This window comes from Staurois parvus, unplaced genomic scaffold (genome assembly GCF_062004578.1).
Source record: "Staurois parvus isolate SC_StPar_1 unplaced genomic scaffold, SC_StPar_1.0 ptg000010l, whole genome shotgun sequence".
NCBI lineage: Eukaryota > Metazoa > Chordata > Amphibia > Anura > Ranidae > Staurois > Staurois parvus.
Window position 1 is genome coordinate 171,012 of NW_028317806.1, and position 25,505 is coordinate 196,516.

The 25,505-nt window shown below is 40.2% G+C and overlaps 1 protein-coding gene across 3 annotated transcripts in view; it reads right to left on the reverse strand.

The window, feature by feature from the left end:
- PTPRO (protein tyrosine phosphatase receptor type O) overlaps window positions 1-25,505 on the reverse strand; it is a 114,039-nt gene that overhangs the window by 41,815 nt on the left and 46,719 nt on the right. For 2 of the 3 annotated variants that reach the window (XM_089669848.1, XM_089669849.1), the window contains exons 6-17: window positions 22,378-22,539; window positions 21,286-21,482; window positions 20,546-20,666; window positions 17,846-18,039; window positions 13,423-13,534; window positions 11,332-11,483; window positions 10,708-10,828; window positions 9,661-9,800; window positions 3,402-3,534; window positions 1,332-1,452; window positions 727-795; window positions 107-190 (exon numbers count right to left, since the gene is read on the reverse strand). In XM_089669848.1, coding sequence (XP_089525974.1) covers window positions 107-190; window positions 727-795; window positions 1,332-1,452; window positions 3,402-3,534; window positions 9,661-9,800; window positions 10,708-10,828; window positions 11,332-11,483; window positions 13,423-13,534; window positions 17,846-18,039; window positions 20,546-20,666; window positions 21,286-21,482; window positions 22,378-22,539 — 1,606 coding nt within the window. The remainder of the gene's footprint in view (window positions 1-106; window positions 191-726; window positions 796-1,331; window positions 1,453-3,401; window positions 3,535-9,660; window positions 9,801-10,707; window positions 10,829-11,331; window positions 11,484-13,422; window positions 13,535-17,845; window positions 18,040-20,545; window positions 20,667-21,285; window positions 21,483-22,377; window positions 22,540-25,505) is intronic. The other variant, XM_089669850.1, reaches the window with a different exon arrangement.

Below are 25,505 nucleotides of genomic sequence, written 5' to 3' on the forward strand. Positions count from 1 at the left end.
GAGAATACCCTAAAGGTTAGTGCTGACTTTGGTATATACTGTATGTATACTGTGAAACTGGTGGATATACAGAATTGAAATTAGCAGAAGAATGGAAAGGACTTACCATGGATTAATATAAAAAGCCAAGAGGTAGTCAGTCCACAGACACGAGGGCAGGAGGGTTAGGAAAGCAAAAATGCTTCGACGCCTGGGAGCATTAATATGCAGGGACAGAGAAATGGAGGTTAGAGAAAGCGTCTGCCACAGTACAAGGACTATAAGGAACTGTCACACCTATGCGGATGCAGAAACATGAGTTTTTGGCATGCATTTAGATTAATTTTTGTGCTTTTTTTACCACTCTTGTTTAGTTCATGCATTATGCAGATTGAGGGAGAAACATTCAGAAGAGGGGGTTTCCATGCTGCTAGTGTATTTAAAATATACAAATTACATGATACATGCTTTTGCTGCCTTAATCATTAATTTCCTTGAGTTTTTATTATGCACATAAACACACAAATGCAGCATATCCTGTTTTTTTTTTATTGAGCTAAGCTGCAGCACATAGATGTGAACAAGCCACAAACACAAATGAATGGGACTTCTGCTTTGAATGCATCATCTTGACGTGATATACAGATCCTCAAATTTTTACATACAGGAAAACGCAAGCATGAATACTTAGGACATTGTCATTTTGGTGTCAGATATATAGATCAGCGAAAGGGAATGGACACTCACCAGTTATATGGGAGCTTTCCGTCTCTCTCTAGAGTGGCAAAATTGACAAAAGTTCCTGCTCCGCACTCCCTGGAGAAACAAAGTGAAATGTTTTTACTATACAGGCTTGTAAATATCAACTCTGCTCCTCAAGGGCCCCTAACAGTTCTGTCTTCACAAAATTACAGTTGAGATGATTGGTGTTCTTCTATCTGGGTTGCTTATTAATTCAGAAGATGGTAGAGCCAGGTAGTTGGAAAAACATGCACCGTGAGCAGGCATTGATGACAGAAGGAGAAACTTCCCAACAGACTTTTCAACAGAGACCTCTAGTAGGTGGGTAACACTCTACTCCAGATCACCTCTTTTCCTGTCCAATTAAGCCCACCACTATATAAAGCCCCCTTTCCTTATACACACATACAATATATACATACCCCTATTTATAACATGCAGTTGTATCCCAGACCTCCCAACATGCCCTCCAGTAAGCAGAGAACCCCTTGCTGTAGACCATCTTTCTTCCTATCTTATCACACTTATATATATTCACCTTCTACACTAACTACACTCACTACTATACAGTTTATACATCCCCATCTCAAACTCTCCAACTTTTTTGTTACCGTGACATTTGGAGGTGTTTCCGCCGTAGGACTACTAGAGTGGCTAGCAAGAGTCCAATCAGTAGAATGCTCAGCACGGCCAGCAAAGAAATCACCACAACATTTGGGTTCATCTCAGAAACTAGAAGGCAGAAGAGAGATTATACTGCAAAATTTCTGTGGAAAAACCAAAAGTCCAGAGAAAAATCTAGTAAACAAGAACACTGTAGCGTGGATTTACTAAAGGCAAACAGACTGTGCAATTTGGAAGTGCAGTTGCACTCATTTTTCTCAGAGCCTAATGCAGTGAAGCTTCACTTTGTAAAGAATACCCAATCAAGTGTATTGAAAATAAAACAAAACAGTATTTCTGCTTGCACATGATTGAATAATGGAAATCATCAGAGCTCCACCACATTCACTAAGCTCTGGATTAAATAAATGCAAATTAACTTGCAAAGTGCACAGTCTTTTTGCCTTCAGTAAATCCACCTCGAGGTGTAATAATAAGACTAAATATATGAAACACTAAAGGTACCTACAAACATAAGAGAACATTTACCAAAATAACTTGTATATAATTGGATCAAGGAAACCTTAAATGTTGTTCCCCTTATGATCTTCACTAATATTCCATGGCTACATCTGCTTGGGGGTAGACGTACTGGCTGGCATTGATTTTCCTGCTCAAATGGTGTTTCACACAATACAGTCCCTCTCCCTCCTCAACAGGCACAAATCTGCAAACTACAAAATTTCCCAGATTGACCTTAAATGGCGGGCCATCATCTAATGTCTGTAAGCAGCATAATTCTTATCACTACCTAATGACAGATATGCAACAATACTTTGAAAAAGGTCATGAACAATTTTGGTGAACGACAGCCATACACAATCATTGAGAAATTACAGCTATGTACCATCAATGGTAAACTATGGTGTGGATATAAACCTTCACTGCAGAATGACATATATGGACTGTCATTGTGAAAGCCATCACTGGGGAACAACAGATATGCACCATCATTGGGGAATGACAGATATGGACCGTCATTAGGGAGAGATAGTTATGTGCTATAATTAATGACAAATATGCACTGTCATTGGCAAATGACAGACACTGACCATCATTGAGGAATGAAAGATATGCACCATCATTATGGAATGACAGATGTGAACCATCATTAGGGAATTACATATACAGACTGTGGTTAGGAAATGACAGATATAAATTATTATTATGGAGAGACAGATATGGACCATCATTAGGGTGTGACAGATATGGATCATCGCTGTCAAATGACAGATATGGACCATCACAGTGCAATGGCAGATATGCACCACTATTGCAGAATGACCAGTATGGACCATTACTGGGGGAAGACAGATAGTTGATTTGGTTTTCTGGTACAGATAATCTCATTATTCCCTATAGGCTCTCTTATGGCTTTGTGTTCCCTTCTTCAGCCTGCATTCCTCAACAAACGAGCAGCTGGGTGAATGAAGATGGGCTGGAAAATGTATATGCACACCGGGCTTAAGAAAAGGCCAGTTCCTTTGGCAGAAAAAAATGCTCATATACAGCATTTTTATACAAGCGTTTAGGAGCATTTAGCATTTTTTTCTGCCAGAACACTCCTCTCAAAAATGCAAACCAAAAGGGTTTTTTCCTGCCTATAAACCCTGAGCTTAAAATATGCCTCTAAATGTCCTAATGTGAATGGACACGTAGGATAACATTGAGCTGCTGCTAAAGGCAAAACACAAAACTCCAGCAGAAGCAATTATTTTTTTAAGCCCAGTGTGCATGGACTCTAACTCATATTTTCTATAACCAAGATAATGGCAGAATGAGGAAGAAAATGCTGAAGTGGAGATATTAGAACAAATTGAAACACAACTTTAATCTCAAGGAATAAAGCCAATATATTTCATTTGAGCCAATTAAAAGAAAACCATTAATGCCAGTAAACTTGCCACCAGTGCATGGCAACCTTTAATGGCTCCCAGTAATATCACATGTCATTTTTAAATACAAAGAAAAGATTACGTGTCTTATCCTAAAAGATGATTAACATGCAGAAAGCTTACCCAGTGTAGAAACGGTAATGAAGGTGGGCACACTGGCACTGTGATGGCTGACACTGGTAATGCTGCAGTTGTAAGATGTGCCAGGATGTAGATTGGATATTGTTACCACATGGGAGGAAACCATCACAGCATCCTGCCAAGAGAAGCAGAGGCAGAAGGATGTTGATATCAAGGTGCGGTGAAATATTATATATATGAGAATATAAATGGAAATATGTTGGAATAATGTAAACAACTATCAAGTCCACTTTCATAACACTGAACACTTTATCACCATAAGATAAATGGGCTGAATGAAAACCATTAGAAGAGTGCCAAAAGATTATAATGGTGGGAATACCACACACTTTTTCTGGCAGATATTTCTTTATCCACATCGATTAATGTGAATGGAGGATCTTTTTTTTCGTATGCCCAAACATTATGAGCGTGGGGTGGTCAGTGGGTGGTAACTCCTACGCTTTGGGATATACTTTCTCTGGCTCAGATTTCTTCATCCATATCGATCGATGTGAATGGAGGAATTTGTTAGGTTCTTTTTTTCGTTCATGTATGCCCAGCATTAGGAGTGTGTGGTAGTCAGTGAGTAGTAGCTCCTATGCTTTGGAATATACTTTTTTCTGGCCAAGAATTCTTCATCCACATCAATCATTGTGAATGGAGGAATCTGTTCTTTTTATCATTCAGCCCACAGGCTGCACAAAAAAAAACATTACATGTATGCTCAACATTAGGAGAAAACTTTTAATGTTGGGCATAAAATGCCAGGTCAGTTTAAACACCCTCCAAATGGCCATTTTTGGAAAGTAGACACTCCCAGGTATTTGCTGAGAGGCAAGTTGAGTCCATGAAAGATTTCCAGAGGTCAAGGATTGTTCGATGAAGTTCCCAGTTAGTTGTAGTTCACATATACAGAGAGTTTATAGGTGTTCTGAACCCAGCAGATAGAAACAGGCAATGTTAGATGAGGAAAACTGGTAGAATGGGAATATAAAGTTTATCTCCCCTGAAGAACAGTTGGCTTGAGTTTCCTGGGTAAATTAGAGCAGGTTTTAAACACGTGACCAGTGCCACCCCCACTAGTAAAGGCATAAACCCTGGTTGAGACACTCAGAGTGCTCTTCTGGCATTAGGCAGGTATGGCCTAATTGCATTGGTTCCTCTGTTGCTGTATTTACAGAAGAAGAAAGAGGAAACTCAAGAATCTTCTTGGAAAATTGGAACTAGACAGCCAGATGACACCTTGGAGTGATCATTTGAGAAATGATGACTTTAAAGTTCAAAATGAAAGGAACAATGATTAACAAAGCCCCCACATACCTTAGGACTGCCAGAGATAGCTGTTGGAGGAGGACAATGAGGGGATGCACTGGCTGAAAGAGGCAGCGGCTGAAGCTGGAGCAGAAGTGGAGGGAACCATGGTATCTGTGGCTTTCAGTTAGTCCAGGCAGGTGGAAAACGTCTGCAAAAATGACTTAATGCAGTCTAGGTTGGCCTGTTAAGAACTTAACCTCTGCACCATCTTCTGCATTTGTTTTTTGGATGAGTTCATAGCCCAAGCCCTGTCATTTGTCTGTGAGCTTATGTGCAAGGAAATGGCATGGAATCTTCCTAGCATGAAGTGAAAGCACCAGCTGGTTTTCACCAAAATGGATTTTGCTGTGTGCTGATGCCAGATCAGGGCCCCTAGGTTCACCCTGTTCTAACACATGAAGACTAATCCATACAAGCTGGATGACAGATGTGGAAGAGTATTTGGAGTACAAGCAAAAGCAGAAGCAGGCAGTGAAGATGTAGATGATCTGGAAACAGGCCAAGAGTCAGAGCAGATGGCAGAAAAGCGAATCCTTGAGTGAAAGCTGAGGTCAGTACACAGAAAATCAGGCCAATGGCAAAGAACAGCCAGACAGTGGAGTTGCTGAAGGCAGCAGAGAAACACACAGTACATTTTACTCGGGTGCCAGAGGCTGGAACAGAATAACTTTCAATAGGAGCAGCCCCTTCCATCAGGCAGGACACTAGCTGAGAAACTCTGGCACAGGGACAGCATGTGAACAAGGAAGGCAAACGACAGTAGGGTAACCCCAGACTCTAACCATGAGATGATCCTGACCCTAACTATAACCAGGAAATAAACCCAACCCTGGTATTATAGCCATGAAAGATCCCAAACCCGATGAAGTGGGATAACCCCAGTCCTAAAAACATGATCATGGTATAAATACAAATCTAACAATATTACCATAGGTGACCCAACCTCTATTAATACAACTATTGGATTACCTGAACTCTAAGAGAAGAACCATAGGATAACACCAATCCTAACAGTATAATCATAGGATGACACTAACTCTAACAATACAACCATGAGATAACCTCAACGCTATGCATTTAACTGAGAAAAAACTCTAATGATAACAATATAACCATTGGAAAACCCTACCATACCAATATAATCATAAGGTAACCCTAACGATATAATCATACGATAACCTCGACCCTAGGTACAGGGGATGGACAAAATTATAGAAACAAACATGGAAAAAGACACAATCGTTACTTAATATGGTGTTGTACCTCTTTTGGCATCCAAGATGGCCTGAATTCTTCTTGGATGGTGGATAATGGAATCTGATACCACTCTTTATGCAAAACAAAAATCCGGGTCACAATCCTGCTCAATGTATTTTTGTCTCTTTCGGTCAGCTGACCATGTCGACCGCATTTATGTTTATCAGATGTCGTTTTCTCAGAAACTGTATATGCCATCAAAACGTTTGATACTGTACCTAGCGACATTGCAAATAAGTTGGCAACTTCAGTCACAGAGGCACCAGCTAAACGGGCACCAACAATCGGCCCTATTTGAAACTTAGTAAGCCATGACATGACTCCGTATTACTAGCGGTGCATGCAGTGAATGATGAAAGTGAAGCTTCCCACCTTTTACTTAGGTGTCTCATCACACAGCGGAAGTAAAAGAATGTTACATCACTTCTGCTTTCAACGTGAAACATATTGTCACTTTCACACCTGCAAATCATGTAGCGTTTACATATTTTTGTCCAACCCCTGTATATGACCGTGAGATAACGCTAACCTTAACAATATAACCATAGGATAACCCCAACCATATGTACAGTATATATGTATGCATATGTAAGATAATCCTAACAAACATGGGATGGCCCCAACCCTATGAATATAACTGCCAGATAACCCTAACAATAAAACCATGGGATAATCCCTATTCTAAGTAAATAACCATGAGACAACCCCAATCCAAACAATATAACCACAGGAAACCACCTAACCCTATGTATATAACCATGGGATAACCCTAATGCTAAAAAATATAACCATGGGGTAACCTCAAACCTACGTATATAACCTCAAGGCTAACATTATAATCAAGGGATAGCCCTAACCCTAACAATATAACAATGGGCTAACCTCAACCCCAAAAATATAACTATGGGATAATCATGGGATTTCCCCAATCCTAAAAATATACCCATGGTATATAAACCAACTCCAATATAACCATTATGTAACCCTATCCCTAAGAATATATCTGAAAACCTCAACCCCAACAATATTATCATGGGAAAACTGCAACCCTAACAACATAATTGTAGGTATGATGCCAACCCTAACAATATAATCCTAACTTTAATAATTAACCAGAAGCTTACTCCAACTCTAAGAATACAACACTGTGGTATAGCCCAATCTTTAATGTAACCCTAACAATATAGTTAGATGATGATCCTAACAATTTATTCATGGGACAAGCCCAACACTATCAATAAATCCATGGGATAAGACCAATCTTAACAATGTTACCATGGAAAACCTTTAGGTTATGGTAGACCCTCAACCAATCACTAAGGCACCATGACCAGTTGTGGTAATCCGTTTGGAAAGTCAGATTGGTGGACTGTTTAAATTGTGCCTCCAGGCAGCTTTGCAGCTACAAGCGCTTAGCAAAGCTGTTCTTATTTCTATGGGTGACATAACCTCCCTTCACCCTCATCTATTTAGCAAAATGTAGTTCTCATGAAAGAAAGCATTTTCATTTGGATATACTGTACATACATACGTTCGGATATTAAAGTGCATGTAAAGGAATAAGGAGTACTTACTTCTATTAAATAATAAAGATATTATACTTACCTGCTCTGTGCAATGGTTTTGCACAGAGCAGCTCTAAACCCCCTCTTCTGGGGTCCCCTGCTGGTGCTGTCTCCTCCTCCTCCTTTTTGAGTGCCCCATAGCAGGCCGTTTCCTATGGGGGCATGCGTGAGGACTAAGAAATGTGCATGTGTTTCTATTGCCACACACAGCAAGGCTTGGCCCTGCCCCCCTTCTAACTCCTCACAGGATTTTATTGACAGCAGCAGGAGTCAATGGCTCCTGCTGCTGCCTCTGAGTCATGTGAGGAGAGGGGGAGAGAGCAGCACAGCTGTAGATGGGCACAGTGCTAGAATGTGATCAGGCTTAGGTGAGTATTTGGTGGGGGGAGGAGGGAAGCTGATCATGGAAAGTAGTTTACCTTACTGCAGATTGCAAAAACCTTTAGCCTTTAAAACCACTTTAAATAAATAACTAAATACATACATACATACATACAGGGGTAGACTGACCATTTGGAAACTCGGGCACTGCCCGAGGGCCCGGGGTCAGTAGGGGACCCCATGAGATGCCCCTGGTACTTTTTTCATAGGCTTTTTTAAATTTGGGCAAGGGCACAGGGGCCCCATGATCCCCTATTGCCCGGGGCCCCATGAGTTGTCAGTCCGCCCCTGCATACATACATACATTTCTTTCCATTTTTTCTGGTGAGTGCCATTTCTCCTCACAGTGGGGAAGAAGCTCTGGCTTCTGGATAATTGCAAAGTGCCTACTATAGTTTATTCCAACTACACTACAGTGGATTAAATTACCTCCAATCACTTAAACTTAATTCCAACATGGTGATTTCAAACTGCCTGTAATATTAGTTTAGGTAAAACCTAACCTTTACTGTGTTGCTTTGGGTTAAATCTTGTATTAAGTGGATTATTTCTCTGGGATGAGCTAAAGTAGAACCAACTGCTACATTTTTTTTCTCAGTTTGGATAGAGCAAAGGTGGGTTATAACCCCTGTCAGGTTTTTTTTTTGCCTTCTGTGTCCCATTGGAGAGATTTCCTTTCATTTTCTGTCCCACAGCCAAAACAGGAAGTGAAAGGAAATCCATCCAAAATAACAGAATCCCTGGTTGTCACCAGGGTCACCAGAACTAGTGTGTGCATTGGAAAATTTCCATTCTATTACTATTTTGGGGACAACCCAAAAATTGGTATTTTCTTTTACTTTCACTTCAGATGATAATGATACACATAACAAATGGAGAGTGAAAATCTCCCAAAAAGGAACCATATGGTACTGTGTATTCATTTTAAAATTCAAGGTTTAGAAACATAAAAGTAGGTCAAATAGGGATGCCCAGTGCTAAAAAAATCAATTGGGCAAAGTGCTGACAGCTACAGTTAGCACATGGAAAGAAGGAAGCATTGCAGGGACATATTGGTAGTTATGGTTCAGCGAACACGCCATACAGTTCAGAGCACCAGGAGCAAAGTAATCTGATAGTGGACTAGTAATCATAAGCAAACCGTGTATATTTTCTTGATCTATTATCATGCAGGAGAAATCCATAAAGATTAAAGGTATTCACATTAATATCTGACATTTCTAAACCTTATTTAATTTACCATTTCACCTAACACCTCCTGATTTCTTAACCAGTTGATCAAACCCAGTGGGTCCCTTCAACAGATCTGTTGATATGTTGAGACTGCCATAGACATTAGATATCAGTCACCCCAACTGCCTGAATATTTTTTGCAGATTTATGATAAAACTTGCAAGTTGGGATCCTCCAAATGTTCAGTTTTAAGCACATGAAGAAAGGAGGGGCAGGAAAGGCTAGACGTGGTGCTGACTTGATGACCTGGTCAGTTCCTGTTTACTTTGATCATTCAGCCAATCATGCCTAGTTTCCTGGTACCTGCAGACATGATTAGAGAATAGACACATCTTATATTATGCCTGTGGATATTTAAGCTAATGACTTTATTTTCAGAATAGAATTCCTGAATCCATACTTTCCAATCCAAATTTCCAAATTTTCAGAATGGAAGTTCTGAATCCATAGTTTCCAACCGTAAAAATTATACGTAAGCTCAGACTTTTCTTGTAAAGTGATTGTGTCACCTTGTCATATTCACTCTGTACCAAGTCAGAGCACCGGCAGAAAACTTCAAAATAATCAGAAAATCCCTCTTCCACCCACAGCAGAGTGACGGACGTCTGCGTTTTATTTACGGCAAACAGGGACTTTGGAGGCGCTGGATCTGTGCAAATAAAATGTTACTCTGTAAACAAAATCTTCTCCAATTATAAAACGAAGAACAACATCAAGAGCTATCATAAATCACAACCACATTTTTTAAATAAATAGTTATCATTATTTGATATTTCACATTACATTTTTCTTTATCACTTTACATTCTAGACATAAACCACCATCATCACCAGATAATATTCCACACTACAGACCCCATCATCATTAGACATTCCACGAGAAACCCCACATTATAACTAGATATTCCACACTAAAACTCCACATCAGTACTGGATATTCTGCACTACAACTCGAATCATTAAGAGATATTCCACACTACAACCCCATCATTTTGAGATATTCAATACTACAATCCCCATCATTACTGGATATTCCATACTAAAATCTCCATCATCACTTGATATTCCTCCCTACAATCCCCATCGCGACTAGATAGTCCACACTATAGCTCCCAATCATGAATGAATATTTCACATCACAACCCCTCTCATAACTAAATATTCCGCACTTCATTCCCCATGATCAGTGGATATCCTATACTACACCCTCCATCATGACTGAATATTCCACATTATAACCCCATCATCACTGTATATATACCACACTTTATCTCCCATCATCACTAAATCATCCACACTACAGTCTCCATCATCACTAGATATTCTATACTGTACCCTCCATCATCTCTAGATATTCCACACTATAACCCGCATCATCACTCAATATTCAACACTACACTCCCCATCAGCACTATATATGACACATTACAACCACCATCATCACTGGATATTTCATACCATAACTTCCATAATCACTAGATATTCTACACTACACTATCCACCTCCAATCCAGGATGAGGGTATTGTAGGACAGAAAAGCTTCTTCAATGTTCTTACCAAGTTTCACCACATACGGAAGTGATGCGTTGCTGCTCTTTTCAGTAAAGGCGGTGACTGTTATATTGTAGATGTCTCCGGCAGGTAGAGCCATTACTGCTGTCATCATATTCCGGGAAACCTGATAAGAGAGTGACACAATCAGATATGCATTTATCCCCCCATACCAGATTGTCAGCTCTGCAAAACAGAACACTTTTTTTGCAGCCTGGTTGTTTACTTTCACATGGATTCAGTGCAATGTGTAGTCACTTCCAGCAACAAGGTTAATTCAGTCACATCACTGAGAGATGGATTTTGACTGGTTGTTGAGTTTACTTTATACTATCTCCAAGGAGTGAGGATACACATACTGTAAATGATATAATATTTATCAGATGTGTCAGGACACTGCAGTCTGACTGCAGTCCAACATTAATTACATTGCTATCAACTGTGACTGCAGCAATATATTATATTATATTTATATTTTTTATATAATGATATTTTGGTAAAATATCATTTACTTTATCACTGTAGATGTGTAAGAAGGGGTTACTGCAGTTGGACTACAAATGACTTTGAAGACAATTTAAACAAGTGTCCCCTTGTTAAGTGGAAAGAGACACCTCACAATAAACTTACACTCTTCTTTATCCTTTTCTTCCCTTCTGCTGTCACCTGCCAGTGCAGCATTCTTGAATGTGAAAGATCCAAGCCCTTCTCGCCATATCGCCAGGTAATATACAGCAGAGTTTTCACATATTCCACCTGAGTGATGCGGGGGGCCACAGGAGCTGCAATATCATCATAGATAAGATTATGAGACACGACATCTCTAGTAAGATAATTTTCCAGGTGCCTCACAATGTCAGCACTAATGGACCTAGCCCTGCCTCTGTGACCCGCAGAATAGCCCCTTGTTACGATCTTAAATGCTTTCCTCAGCTTCCACATTCTGTTTCTTTTTTTCTGTATTGTGATCGCATAGATGCCCTTCTTTAGGATAGTTTTGCTCCCACACTGACCAAGGGTTTTTTTCCTCACCCTTATTGCAGCATTATTTTCCAAAGAACTAGCATGATTATGCTACTACAAGTTTTATTTGAATATATTAATTTACTGTTTTTTACATTTTGTTATTTATCTTCTTTTACCCCTGTACCTTCCTCTCTGTTTTAAGCTTCCTTATTGTGTCTCTGAGTAATGGCTGTCATTACTTCCAGTCCATGTGTCACTCCCAGTCCATTGTCTTTTCTGGTTAAGGCGATGTCATCCATTCCACTATCTTCTTGTCAGTGTCTTTGGGGTGGATGTTATGTGGATTGGAGAGAAGAAGAGCAGTAGTGCCCTCTTATATATACCCTTTATAAGAATACTTTAAAGGCCATAATGGAGACCAAAGCCCTATTGCATCAGGTCCCTGGGTAGATGAGGCTGTTAGATGTTCTACTTCTATCCTTCAGTGTCACAAACAGTGGACTGTTGTATTTGAAAGCTGATTATTTCTTTATCTCATTGGTTTTATTTATAAATCACTGTTTTTTTCAGTGTTAACTGAGTTCAATTACACTACACCCGCAAAAAGGTTGTTTGAGGTGAAATTTGGAATCTGTTTATCTTTGTTTTCTGGTCATCAATGAAAATAAAGCTTATTATATTGGACTTTGCATTAAAAAAGCATCTACTTGCATGAATCAGGATACTCCACATTCTCTAGAATCTTGTCAAAAAGGATGGGATGTCACTCCCTGCATTGTGGAAGCCTGGGTAAGGTAAATATATTTACCAACCTTTTCTTCCCCACAAGCATTTGTTTTTCAAATTATACTGCAGTATTTTGTTATAGGAGGCATGAATAAACAGATCTTGGTTTGTACAGCAAGGTCCGCATAAATGGCTTGCTACTTTTTAGGATAGGAGCTCAAGAGGGAGTATTTGGAGATAGAGATTGACATCATAGGTCATCCATCTGTAAATAAGCATTTATCTTCCCCATGACAGGCTACATCAGTTAGATAACTTCTAATATCTGAGAGAAAGACGTAATGCAACCAAAAAGATTATTAAAGTACTAAAATAGAGCCTACTGCTTTTCTATTTATGCTAAAAGTATAAGGGTTTAAGTAAAAACTATTCCTGCATTAGATTTATGACATGCCATATGACATTACAGTCAATGGTACCACTTGGGGATGAACACCCGTTAAGGTTCAGGCATTGGAAGGACATGTGCAAGATGGCATTAAGTAGACATTTGCTTCAAAAGTTGAGACTAGCCAGACATGCCACTATACCACAAATTGACACAGCAAACTTTAAAGACCTGATGGACAGAAGAACAGACAATGATCTAAAAAAAATCTATTCTACTGTCTGGATAGACAAAAAAGAACAATACTATTTAAGTCCTGGAAGACACCAAATTGTCAGCATATATTGTAATTGCAGCAGCAACAGAAGTAAACAGCTCATCTGTCCTCCAGTATTATGATCCTGTACGTTAAAGCTATGAGAGCCACATGGTTACATCCTTGAGTGGCTGACACCCCTTACAGTGAAAATAATAGATCAGCTGTGATCTCGCAAGATGAAAAGCAGGAAGAGATGTCAATTCTGGACAGGAGATGGTACTGGTTACCTATAAATAAGGGGAATTCTAACCCACCTGATTTTTACACAGGGAGATCCAAACAGACAGACAGAATTCAGGTGATTTCTAATCTGAACACTTGCCTGTTATGAAGCTTATAGTGGAAGTGTCACAGCAGCTGCGCTCTGGCTCTGCCCATGTCACCATTGTCACGCGGAAGTTATAGTACCAGGCTGGAAGTAGATTGGTCAGTCTCTGCAAAAAAAAAAAAAAAAGTATATATATATATATATAATCTCTACATGCTTACTAGCTAGTAGTAAATAGTTGATAATGTCTTGTAGCTTCTCCAAGCCACGTATTCAGTTCCAATGAGGATCAGGAAGATACTCCTGTATTTATATCAATACAAGAACAGAGGTAGCATAGTTACCTCAATCCAAATACCATGGAATGTGTGAATGTTGAGTACCTAAGAACAGGATAAGAGGTGTGACAGCTGTTGAACCACCCAGTTCTAATTTCATAATCCCATGCTTGGCGTAAGGATGCTGACATTGGTGTTAAATCCATGATTGTTATTTTGTCTCTACAATGTACGTGTCTTTACATTCTTCAATGCACTACACTGCAAATACCAAAGTACTTTGTTTGTGCTTGGATGTTGGTTCTCTTGGATGTGATGTCTAAGCTACTGACTTGAAGGACACAGGAATACAATGTTTGTCTAAGATCCTTCAGATTATAAAACAAGCTTAATGTCATGTTTCACATGACTGTCATATTGACTGTCATATGCCTTTAAGTGTTTCTGTGTTTTGTTTCTGCTCCTCCCTTTCCTTTGGTTTGGTTAATGCTGTATAGATAGCCTTCCCCCTTTCCCAGAAATGCATTGCAGCTCTAGCCTCATGTCATGGAGCAGGACACATTATGATCTTTTGACCTATCAAATGTTCATTGTTGTAAGATTCTCTCAGTTTATGGAATAAACTTCACAAGATCTACAAGATGTCTTATCGATTGAGTCACTGACTGTGGTATCCAATTGAGGTTGAAGTTATCGCTATCTCATCACAACTTTAAGTTACAGAGATCACACTATCAATGCTTAGATTGGAGAGACAGAACACCTCATATTGTTAGAAACCATTAGAAGGTTGGGGTGCCATCATTCCAAATGACTATAGAAGAATTGAAGGGGAAAAACCCCCAAAGAGAGAATGAACAATCTGGGCACCCAAAGGACAACACAGTCATAAAAACAATACATTTTTATTGACGCACAAAGAATTTTTTGATCAGACATGTACATTAATCTGTTCTAAAATCATAAAGATTTAACAGCATGGTCACATAATTCACAAAGGTTATAGTTGTTACAGCTCCACCCCCGATAGGGGATAATGTTGACTCCGCTACATGTTTCATGGAAAAAATCCCCTTCTTCAGGGGGAAAAGTCAAAGACTACCCTGAAATAGAATCATAACAGTCAAAATACAATATCTCATAGGGTTACAAATAACATATGCTGCATACTGGTATCTCAAGATCCACAAAAAGGTTGCTTACCAATGTGAGCTCATGCAAAATAGAAAAGGCCAGACGATGGCAACAGCATGTCTCCCCAACAGGCAGCCGCAGGGGGCAAAATGATGGGCACAGTGGCAGATATACCACCGATACGACTAAAAAACATCAAAGGGACCATATTTAATATGTTGATATTGCATTTTGACTGTTATGATTCTATTTCAGAGTAGTCTTTGACTTTTCCTCCTGAAGAAGCAGATTATTTCCACAAAACATGTAGAGGAGGCAGCATTATCCCCTATCGGGGGTGGAGCTGTAACAACTATAACCTTTGTGAATTATGTTACCATGTTGTTAAATCTTTGTGATTTTAGAACAGATTCATGTACATCTCTGATCAAAAAATTCTTTGTGCATCAATAAAAATACATTGTCATTATGACTGTGTTGTCCTTAGGATGCCGAGATAGTCCATTCTCTCTTTGGGGTGTTTTTTTTCCCCTTCAATTTTTCTAAAGATCCTTCAGAGTTTTTTGACACACCAGCTACATATGGGTTGACTATATTACTGAGTTTTGTTTTCCTCTGTTTGAAGGTCCTGTGTTTTTGCTTGATCTTGCGGACGTTTTAACAAATGCCCAGCCTGGGTAGCCACAAACATTTCTAGCACTCTGAAAGTACCTGTGTTTTTTTGCCTTTTGTCTTTTTGAACTGAAGAAATCGCTTGGAGAAGTTATGGAACGTCTTTAAACATTACAGAACAAATCCAGTTGTATGTGACTAATACTAAGCTAGCTACACCATTAACTGTAGTAATGAGAACCTTTATAGACATATATGCTTACTACATTCTTCTTCTAGCACTGAGGGCCAGTTCACACCAGAATGCGATGCGAAAAAGGCATGTTCTGTGCCCGTTTCCTGCACCACAGATGAATGTGCTGCCCTTGAGGTTTCTGTATGCGGGTACCAATGTATTGTGTCACTCCAAATGCAGATTGCTTACACAGTGAGTTTTCAGGTACCAAATGGCATGGCACCACAGTACAATGCGGTTTGGTGAAGTGCATTTTTAAGTAGTGCGTGCACTACATTTTTTTGCAATCCAGTGCATTTTGCAGCCCATTCAAATGAATAAGCTGTCAAAACACATCGCATAGAAAGGCGCGGGAATTGTACGGGAATGCACACGTTCCCCTTCAATCCCGGTGAACCGGCTCTAAATGCAAATATTCAATGTATTGTATCTGTTCATACAGTCATGGCCGAAATTGTTGGCACCCTTGATATTTCTCCAGGAAATCATGTATTTCTCACGAAACGTATTGCATTAACACATGTTTTGCTATACACATGTTTATTCCCTTTGTGTGTATTGGGACAAAACAAAAAAAGGGAGGAAAGAAAGCAAATTCGACATAATGTCACACAAACCTCCAAAAATGGGCTGGACAAAAGTATTGGCACCCTTTCACAACTGCGGATAAATAAGAATGTTACAAGCATGTGATGCTCCTGTAAACTCACCTGGGTCAAGTAACAGGTGTGGGCAATATAGAAATCACACCTGAAAGCAGATAAAAAGGAGAGACGTTCACTTAACCTTTGCATTGTGTGTCTGTCTGTGCCACACTAAGCATGGACAACAGAAAGAGGAGACGAGAACTGTCTGAGGACCTGAGAACCAAAATTGTGGCAAAATATCAACAATCTCAAGGTTACAAGTCCATCTCCAGAGAACTAGATTTGCCTTTGTCCACAGTGCGCAACATTATCAAGAAGTTTGCAACCCATGGCACTGTAGCTAATCTCCCTGGTCGTGGACGGATGAGGAAAATTGATGAAAGATTGCAACGCAGAATAGTCCGGATGGTGGATAAGCAGCCCCAAACATGTTCCAAAGACATTCAAGCTGTCCTGCAGGCTCAGGGAGCATCAGTGTCAGCGCGAACTATCCGTCGACATTTAAATGAAATGAAACGCTATGGCAGGAGACCCAGGAGGACCCCACTGCTGACACAGAGACATAAAAAAGCAAGACTACAGTTTGCCAAAATGTTCTTGAGTAAGCCAAAAGCCTTCTGGGAAAACGTCTTGTGGACAGATGAGACCAAGATAGAGCTTTTCGGTAAAGCACATCATTCTACTGTTTACCGAAAACGGAATGAGGCCTACAAAGAACAAAACACAGTACCTACGGTAAAATATGGTGGAGGTTCAATGATGTTTTGGGGTTGTTTTGCTGCCTCTGGCACTGGGTGCCTTGACTGTGTGCAAGGCATCATGAAATCTGAGGATTACCAAAGGATTTTGGGTCGCACTGTAGGGCCCAGTGTCAGAAAGCTGGGTTTGCGTCCAAGATCCTGGGTCTTCCAGCAGGACAATGACCCCAAACATACGTCAAAAAGCACTCAGAAATGGATGGCAAAGAAGCGCTGGAGAGTTCTGAAGTGGCCAGCAATGAGCCCAGATCTAAATCCCATTGAACACCTGTGGAGAGATCTTAAAATTGCTGTTGGGAAAAGGTGTCCTTCCAATAAGAGAGACCTGGAGCTGTTTGCAAAGGAAGAGTGGTCCAAAATTCCGGGTGAGAGGTGTCAGAAGCTTATTGATGGTTATAGGAAGCGACTGATTTCAGTTATGTTTTCCAAAGGGTGTGCAACCAAATATTAAGTTAAGGGTGCCAATACTTTTGTCCAGCCCATTTTTGGGGTTTTGTGTGACATTATGTCATATTTGCTTTTCTGCCTCTGTTTTATATTTGTTCCAATACATACAAAGGGAATAAACATGTGTATAGCAAAACATGTGTTAATGCAATACCTTTTTTGTGTGAAATACTTGATTTTCAGGAAAAATATCAAGGGTGCCAACAATTTCGGCCATGACTGTATGTGCCTATAAGGCCCTCTATCTTTTCAGATATATACAAAACGGAGCTTAATAATACTTGGTACACAGACAAGGTGTATTGTTCATGTTTGGAAGCTCTGTGGTTGCTACTTCATGCAATAAAGCAAATAAATATACTTTACCACTGTGGATGATAAGGAAACAGTTGCTGCAATTTCATAATACGGTGTCCATTCTGATGTCATGGTTACAGGGTTAAAATAAAACATTTCGACAACATATTTCCGGAAGACGCTATGATATGGGCGGCTCCAGCTAAGCACCACAGCTGATGGTCCCAAGGGGTAAAGTACCAAATCTTTTATTCCAGTTGGTTCTGTGGATTGAAAAGCAGATGCTTTACTAAAGTTTCTCTCTCTCTATATATATATATACATATACATACATACATACTGTATATATATATACTGCTCAAAAAAATTAAAGGAACACTTTTTAATCAGAGTATAGCATCAGGTCAATTAAACTCCTGGGATATTGATCTGGTCAGTTAAGTAGCAGAGGGGGTTGTTAATCAGTTTCAGCTGCTTTGGTGTTAATGAAATTTACAACAGGTGCACTAGATGGGCAACAATGAGATGATCCCCAAGACAGGAATGGTTTTACAGGTGGAGGCCACTGACATTTCTTTCCCTACTCTTTTCTGACTGTTTTTCACTAGTTTTGCATTTGGCTAGGGTCAGTGTCACTACTGGTAGCATGAGGTGATACCTGGACCCTACAGAGGTTGCACAGGCAGTCCAACTCCTCTAGCATGGCACATTAATATGTGCCATTGCCAAAAGGTTTGCTGTGTGTCCCAGCACAGTCTCAAGAGCAACAAGGAGATTCCAGGAGACATGCAGTTACTCTGGGAGAGCTGGACAGGGCCGTAGAAGGTACTTAACCCATCAGCAGGACAAGTATCTGCTCCTTTGTGCAGGGAGGAACAGGATGAGCACTGCCAGAGCCCTACAAAATGACCTCCATCAGGCCACTGGTGTGAGAGTCTCTGACCAAACAATCAGAAACAGACTTCATGAGGGTAGCCTGAGGGCCAACGTCCTCTAGTGGGCCTCTGGGATATCATGTTTCAGTCCATCCGACGCCTCCAGGTTGCACCACAGACTGTCCAGGATCTCCGCGATGCCCTGGTCCAGATCTGGGAGGAAATACCCCGGGACTCCATCCGTCGTCTCATTGGGAGCATGCCCCTATGTTGTCAGGCATGCATACAAGCACATGGGGGCCATACAAATTACCATTTTGAGTTGCTGCAATGAAATTTCAGTAAAATGGACTAGTCTGCTGCATAATTTTTTCACTTTGATTTTCAGGGTGTCTTTGAATTCAGTCCTCTGTAGATTGATCATTTTCATTTCCATCAAATAATGGGACATCCTTACGTTCCTAATACATTACCCAATCCATGTCAGTATAGATATCCAGCATGATTTTTTTCCCCATTGAGATCTGGTGTGTTTTTAAAGTGTTTCTTTAATTTTTTGGAGCAGTATATATATATATATATATATATATATATACATACACATACACATATATATTACTTTGAGTAGTAAGTAATATGATGGCAGGGTGGTGGTTTTATTTTTGTTACATTGTTGCTGCTACTGTCTGTTTTTTCATGAAGGATTTGTTGTTGCAGAACATAATACAGAGGACAACTCAGAACGTTGACTACAGGACAGAGAAGGTAAGCCTGAGGATAAGACTGAAAGGAATAAGGATGGCTTGTGTGTATGCAGGGGTGAGAAAATCTGCCTGGGTTCAGTTTATGAACAGATCTTCCTTGAATTTCACCAACTTTGCAAACTCGACTGAAATCTATGGAGAGTGTGTATGGTTATTCAACTCTGGCCATGTGTAGGGCTATAAAGCAGGGAATTGTCAAACAAAAGGCATGGGGAGCAGGGCACTGCCAGTTAAAAAAATAAATACATTTAAAAAAGTGTCTATCTTCACACATAATTGTGTAGCTCTCCCTACCACAGACACACACAGAAACACACAGACACACACACAAACTGACAATATGGCTGTTGTGAGCCAATATTTAATAGAAAGTATATTGGGTTATCTGTGCCTTCAAATGATTGATTCTTGTGATACAGCTGACCAGGGACAAAAGCATTGCACTGTATTATAGGTAGTCCCTTATTTCTGGCAGCAAACATGCTAGTTTTCGGACAATAGTTAATGATTTGTGAGATTCACAAAAAATGAGGATTTGCCACAAACTCATAGTAGGGTGAACCAAAACCTTATCCATCTAGTTATTAAAAAATAATTAAAATTTAATTATTAAATTTTTGCTTGAGACTAGGGATAGTAGTGGATGTTAACTCTTCAAAAACCCAATCCTAGTAACACTTGCCAATAGCTGTGATGTTATTTATGCTGGTATGAGAAGGCCTTTTTATCCCCTCTATTTTCGCCAATTAACTGAGTGAAATTGGATGTATTCAGCAGAATCCTCTTGAATATGTTCACCAAACAGGCCACAGACCACATGACTTTTCCAGTATTGCCTGGATATATGCTTTATAACCCATAATCTATAAACATGCAGGTAAAAGCTAATGGTGAGGGCAGGGACTGCCATTGTAAGGATCTTGGTATCTATGGTCCTTCCAGGCAGGTAAGAGTCTTATTGAGCATGTTTTACTTGGACATTGCATGAGTATGCCATTAATTACAGCAGTATGTCTAACTTAACTTATACATTACCTGCATACATACTGTACAGCATATACTATACAGTATATTGTTTGTGATAAATATTTATCCTCTTTTGTTTAAAAAAAGTAAATAAGATATATTACCAGTAGAAAAGAGGAGCGGATCTGATGGGGGACCAATTAATGGGGCCTTTTGCAGGTAGACGACCACCCTGTACTGGGCACCAGGCACTAAGTTTCTGATAACATTGCTGGTTAAATTAACCTGAAAATACAAAACACAATGATTAAATAACTTCCCAAAATGACTGTGTTTATATTACATGAAAAAGGGTGTGTGTAAGGTATGTACGTTATGTCTTTCTCTCTACACCATCTTAAGTGTAGAGCAGGGGTGTCAAACTGGCGGCCCTCGGGCTGTTGCCAAACTGCAAGTCCCATGAGGCATTGCAAGATTGACAGTTACAAGCATGACTCCCAAAGGCAGAGGCATGATGGGGCTTGTCGTTCCGCAACAGCTAGAGGGCCGCTAGTTTGACACCCCTGCTCTACACTTAAGATGTGTGGGTTAGAAATGGTGAGCATCTGGGTACCCCACTGTCACCCCTAGTAGGGGACATCTTATGAAAATGTGTCTGTCTATTGTTTGATAAAATATGTGATGTTACCTCTATGTGAGAAGAAAGTCTTAGTACAGTATCACACAATTCTACTTATTAGTACAAAATACTCACAATAGTGATAGTGCTGCCCTGCCAGGGTAGCAGGAACCCAGAGTTTTTAGCTGGACGTTTCATAGATAGTTAATAAACATGAAAATACGACTCTCATAACCACGTGAGAAGTGAAAATATATTCAGTAAAACACACAAATGTCTAGTTACCTCCTTACAATAATATTTCTCCAGCCTTTGACTTTCCTTCTGCTTCTGGCATGTCTGTGACTGGACAGACACAATAGCATCACTACTGCCTGCCAGGGAAGATGTCCACAACACCAATGCTGCTGTAGAATTGAGGATGCTCACTGTCACATTGTTTGGTTTTTCTGTCAGTTCTTCAAACCATTTTCCATCAGGACCTTAGCCAGAAACAGAAGTAGATTGTGAATGAATACTCAACGATATCTCATGTTGTACGTTTTGACAATGTGGCAAACTGAGATCTTTACATAGTCCTCTGAAAACACAGATAGAACTAAGCCAACCACAGACCATTGATCCAGCACTTTAGCACAAACAATTGAGCAGAATGTCAATGGTGCACTAGTGTTTACTGATCTTTGTGATATATATATTTACATATATACTTAATTTGTATATATGGGTCACCTGGAGGTTTGTTTTTTCAACAAAGCTTGAGTTTTACTCTAAGTTTGATAACCTCACAGATAATTTTTTTGTAAAACAGAAGGACTTTTTTCCTTTATAAACGCATAGTGCAGGGATCAGGGAAGTGTAGCCACCAAACAAAATACAAAAGTTTACATCAGAAAGCAAACTGCACTGAATTTTTACACCAGCCTTTCTCAACCTTATCAACACAGAGGAACCCTTGAAATAATTTTCCAGTCTCATGGAACCCCTGCTAAAAGTTATTATAGCTACTCATGATACATTGGTGTGATAGTCAGTGAGAAGAATGCTCCTTACCCTTCAAGTGATTGGGAAGAATTACCCCCTTACAGATAGCTAAAAGATCAGTTGTGTCAGTGGGAACCTATCTGACAGGCAGGAATTGTTCAAGGAACTCCTAGCATCCTCTGGAGGAACCTTAGGATTCCATGGAACACTGGTTGAGAAACCCTGATCAACAAAATGCATTCAATGATAAACTGCCGAATGTCACTGAATATCTCAAATATGTTTTCAGTAACAGCGGCTCCCACTGCAGGTGCACCAACATTAATAATGTGTTCACAAAAGTGTCCACCATGATTAAGTAGTCAGGACACAGTCACGGAGTTCTTCACTTACTGATATAGAAGCTGGCCGCTTTGGCATCACTGCTTTCTCTAATGTCACAAGATCCAGAAGAGCTAAATGTTCGTATAGAAAATGTGTATTTTCCTGGCTCCATCAGTTCTGTTACAAAGTCATGAGTATTTTCATCCACACTAGAGATTAGAGTCACATTTCCTAAACAAACAGAAGAAAGAAAAGTCAAATATTCCTGAATATATTCTGGAGTGACAGGAAATTCACATTTTGTACAATCTTCTACCTTTTCATCAGTTCCTAATCTGTATTTGCCTCAGATCATCAAATAACTCATTTCAAAGGGTCTGGATGGAGAATTTCTAGGGTTCTGCTGGGGATATTGGAAAGTCTAAATATCAACCCACACCTGGTCAGTACAAATGATCAAAAAAACTATAATTTTTGGGTGAAATTAAAAAAACACAGATTTCCCATTCCAGGCACTCATTCTGCCTGAATGAAACCTCAGATGAAGCCATATTGAAGGAAGTGGTGAAGTCACTACTCCGACTTATTTACATACATTTTGACATTTTTAATTACACTAGCTTTTTACAACAAAGGAAGTAAGTACACCCTGAAAACATTTGAGAAAAAGTCTAATGCTTCATTTGCTGACTAGATATGGGGGCCCTGAAATAAATGTAGCCAGACAGCTCTAAATATGATGAATGTGTATATAGTTCAGGAACTCTGATTTCTATGGAAGCAGTTAGCAGGGTGTAGTAAAACTATTAAAGGACACACAGGTGTAAGTTAGGCATTGTGGAATTTCAAGTCTTGGGACTTTAACTTGACTCTGCTATGATTTCTTATGTAAAAGGCACTCTAATAACACAGTTCTCCGAAGAGACGAAACTGGCTGTTTAATTTCTTCTCTATTCTAGACACAAGTTTGGCTATCCAGTCATAGACTTTCTGGGGCAGCATCCATTAGGGTACAGTATGAAAAATGTATTCTTTAAGCCCAAGTTTACCTAAAACAAAAAAAAAATCAGCGCAAGGGACATCATTTACCTTCAGTGAGATAGTGAGATGTGTCCCTTATGCTGCTATTGCCTCCTTTTGCCAAATTTCCGATGCCACCCCCCCCGTCATAATCTTGCAGGGTGGCAGGGGTTAATAGACTTAAGGGCCTGTCACCAGCTCTCATCAAGCGTGGCCAACTATTATTATACAGGATTTATATAGAGCCAACAGTGTGCTCAGCGCTTTACAATATAAAGGGAGAAAATACAGCAATGATACAGTTCAATACAAGAGGGTTAGGAGGGCTCTGCTCCTCGGAGCTTACAATCTAAGAGGGAGGGGCTGGTGGTACAAATAGTAATAACTGTGGGGGAGTAACTGACAAGAGGAATAGCAGATTCCATTATTAGCTGAAGGCAGGATAGGCTTCCCTGATTAGGTAGGTTTTCAGAGATCGGTTAAAAGTAGGCAGAGTAGGTGATAGTCGGGTAGATTGGGGTAGAGAGCTCCAAAGCAAGGGGAAGGCTCTGGAGAAGTCCTGAAGACGAGCATGGGAGGAGGAGACAAGGGAGCTAGAGAGTAGGAGGTCGTGGGAGGAGTGGAGAGTACGGTTTGGGTGATATTTGGAGACAAGATTGGTGATGTAATTTGGGGCAGAGTTATAAATGGCTTTATACGTTATTGTTTTGAATTTTATTCGTTGAGCAATAGGAAGCCAGTGGAGGGATTGGCAGAGAGGGGTGGCAGATACAGAACGGTTAGTAAGGTGGATGAGTCTGGCAGCAGTATTCATGATAGACTGAAGAGCAGATAGCCTGCGATTAGGTAGGCCAATGAGGAGGGAGTTACAATAGTCAAGGCGAGAGATAACAAGGGAGTGAATAAGTTGCTTAGTGGTTTCAGAGGTTATCAACAGGCATATCTTGAAGATGTTGCGGATGTGAAGTTTACAAGATTTGGACAGCGATTGGATTTGGGGCTGAAAGGACAGATGGGAGTCTAGGAGTACACCTAGTAGCCTGGCATGAGGGGAGGGACTGATGGTTGTATTATTGATCTTGATGGAGAAGTCAGGGGATGGGGCACGGGCTGGCGGGAATAGTATGAGCCCCATTTTGGAAAGATTTAGTTTGAGGTAGTGGAGTGACATCCATGCTGATATGTCACTTAGTAGGTTAGTAATGCGAGAGGAGACTGAAGGGGCGAGGTAAGTAGTAGAAAGATAGATTTGTGTGTCATCAGCATAGAGATGGTACTTAAAGCCATGGGAGTTTATAAAGTGACCAAGGGAGGAGGTGTAGATGGAGAAGAGAAAGGGTCCAAGGACAGAACCTTGAGGGACCCCTACAGAAAGAGGAAGTGGAGAGAAGGAGACAGAATTATTAGGTAACACTGAAGGAGCGCTGTGATAGGTAGGAGGAAAACCAGGAGAAAGCAGCGTCTCAGAGGCCAAGAGAGTGGAGTTTTTGAAGAGGATAAGATGGTCAACAGTATCAAAAGCCGCAGAGAGGTCAAGTAGTAAGAGTACGGAGTAGTGGCCATTAGTTTTGGCAGTTAGTAAATCATTAGTGAGTTTTAGTAGGGCAGTTTCAGTGGAATGGAGTGAGCGAAAGCCAGACTGTAAAGGGTCAAGAAGGTTATTGTCAGTGAGGTAGGAGCTCAGGAGATTGTAGACTAAGCATTCTAAGAGTTTAGAGGTAAATGGGTGCAGGGAGATGGGTCTTACATTGTTCAGGTTGGTGGGGTCCAGGGAGGGCTTTTTAAGTATGGGAGTGATCTGTGTATGCTTTAGAGGGGTGGGAAAGGCACCATTAGAGAGGGAGAGATTGAAGATGTAAGTGAGGGAGCATAGGACAGAAGAAGAGGGTGACCGTAGTAGTTGAGAGCGGACATGATCCAGGTGGCACGTGGTGAGACAGGCTTCTGAGAAAACATTAGTGACCTCTTCAGTAGTAGCAAGGTCAAAAGAGGAAAGTTTTGAGGGAGGTTTAGTATAAGGTAAGCTAAGTGGGATAGATGTCTGTGTAGAGGAGATGCCCCTACGAATTGCATCAATCTTGTTTTTGAAGTGATTTGCAATCTCATAAGCAGTGAGTGAGTTACTGTGTGGAGGTGGAGAAAGTAAAGAGTTAAAAGTAGAAAAGAGATGACGAGGA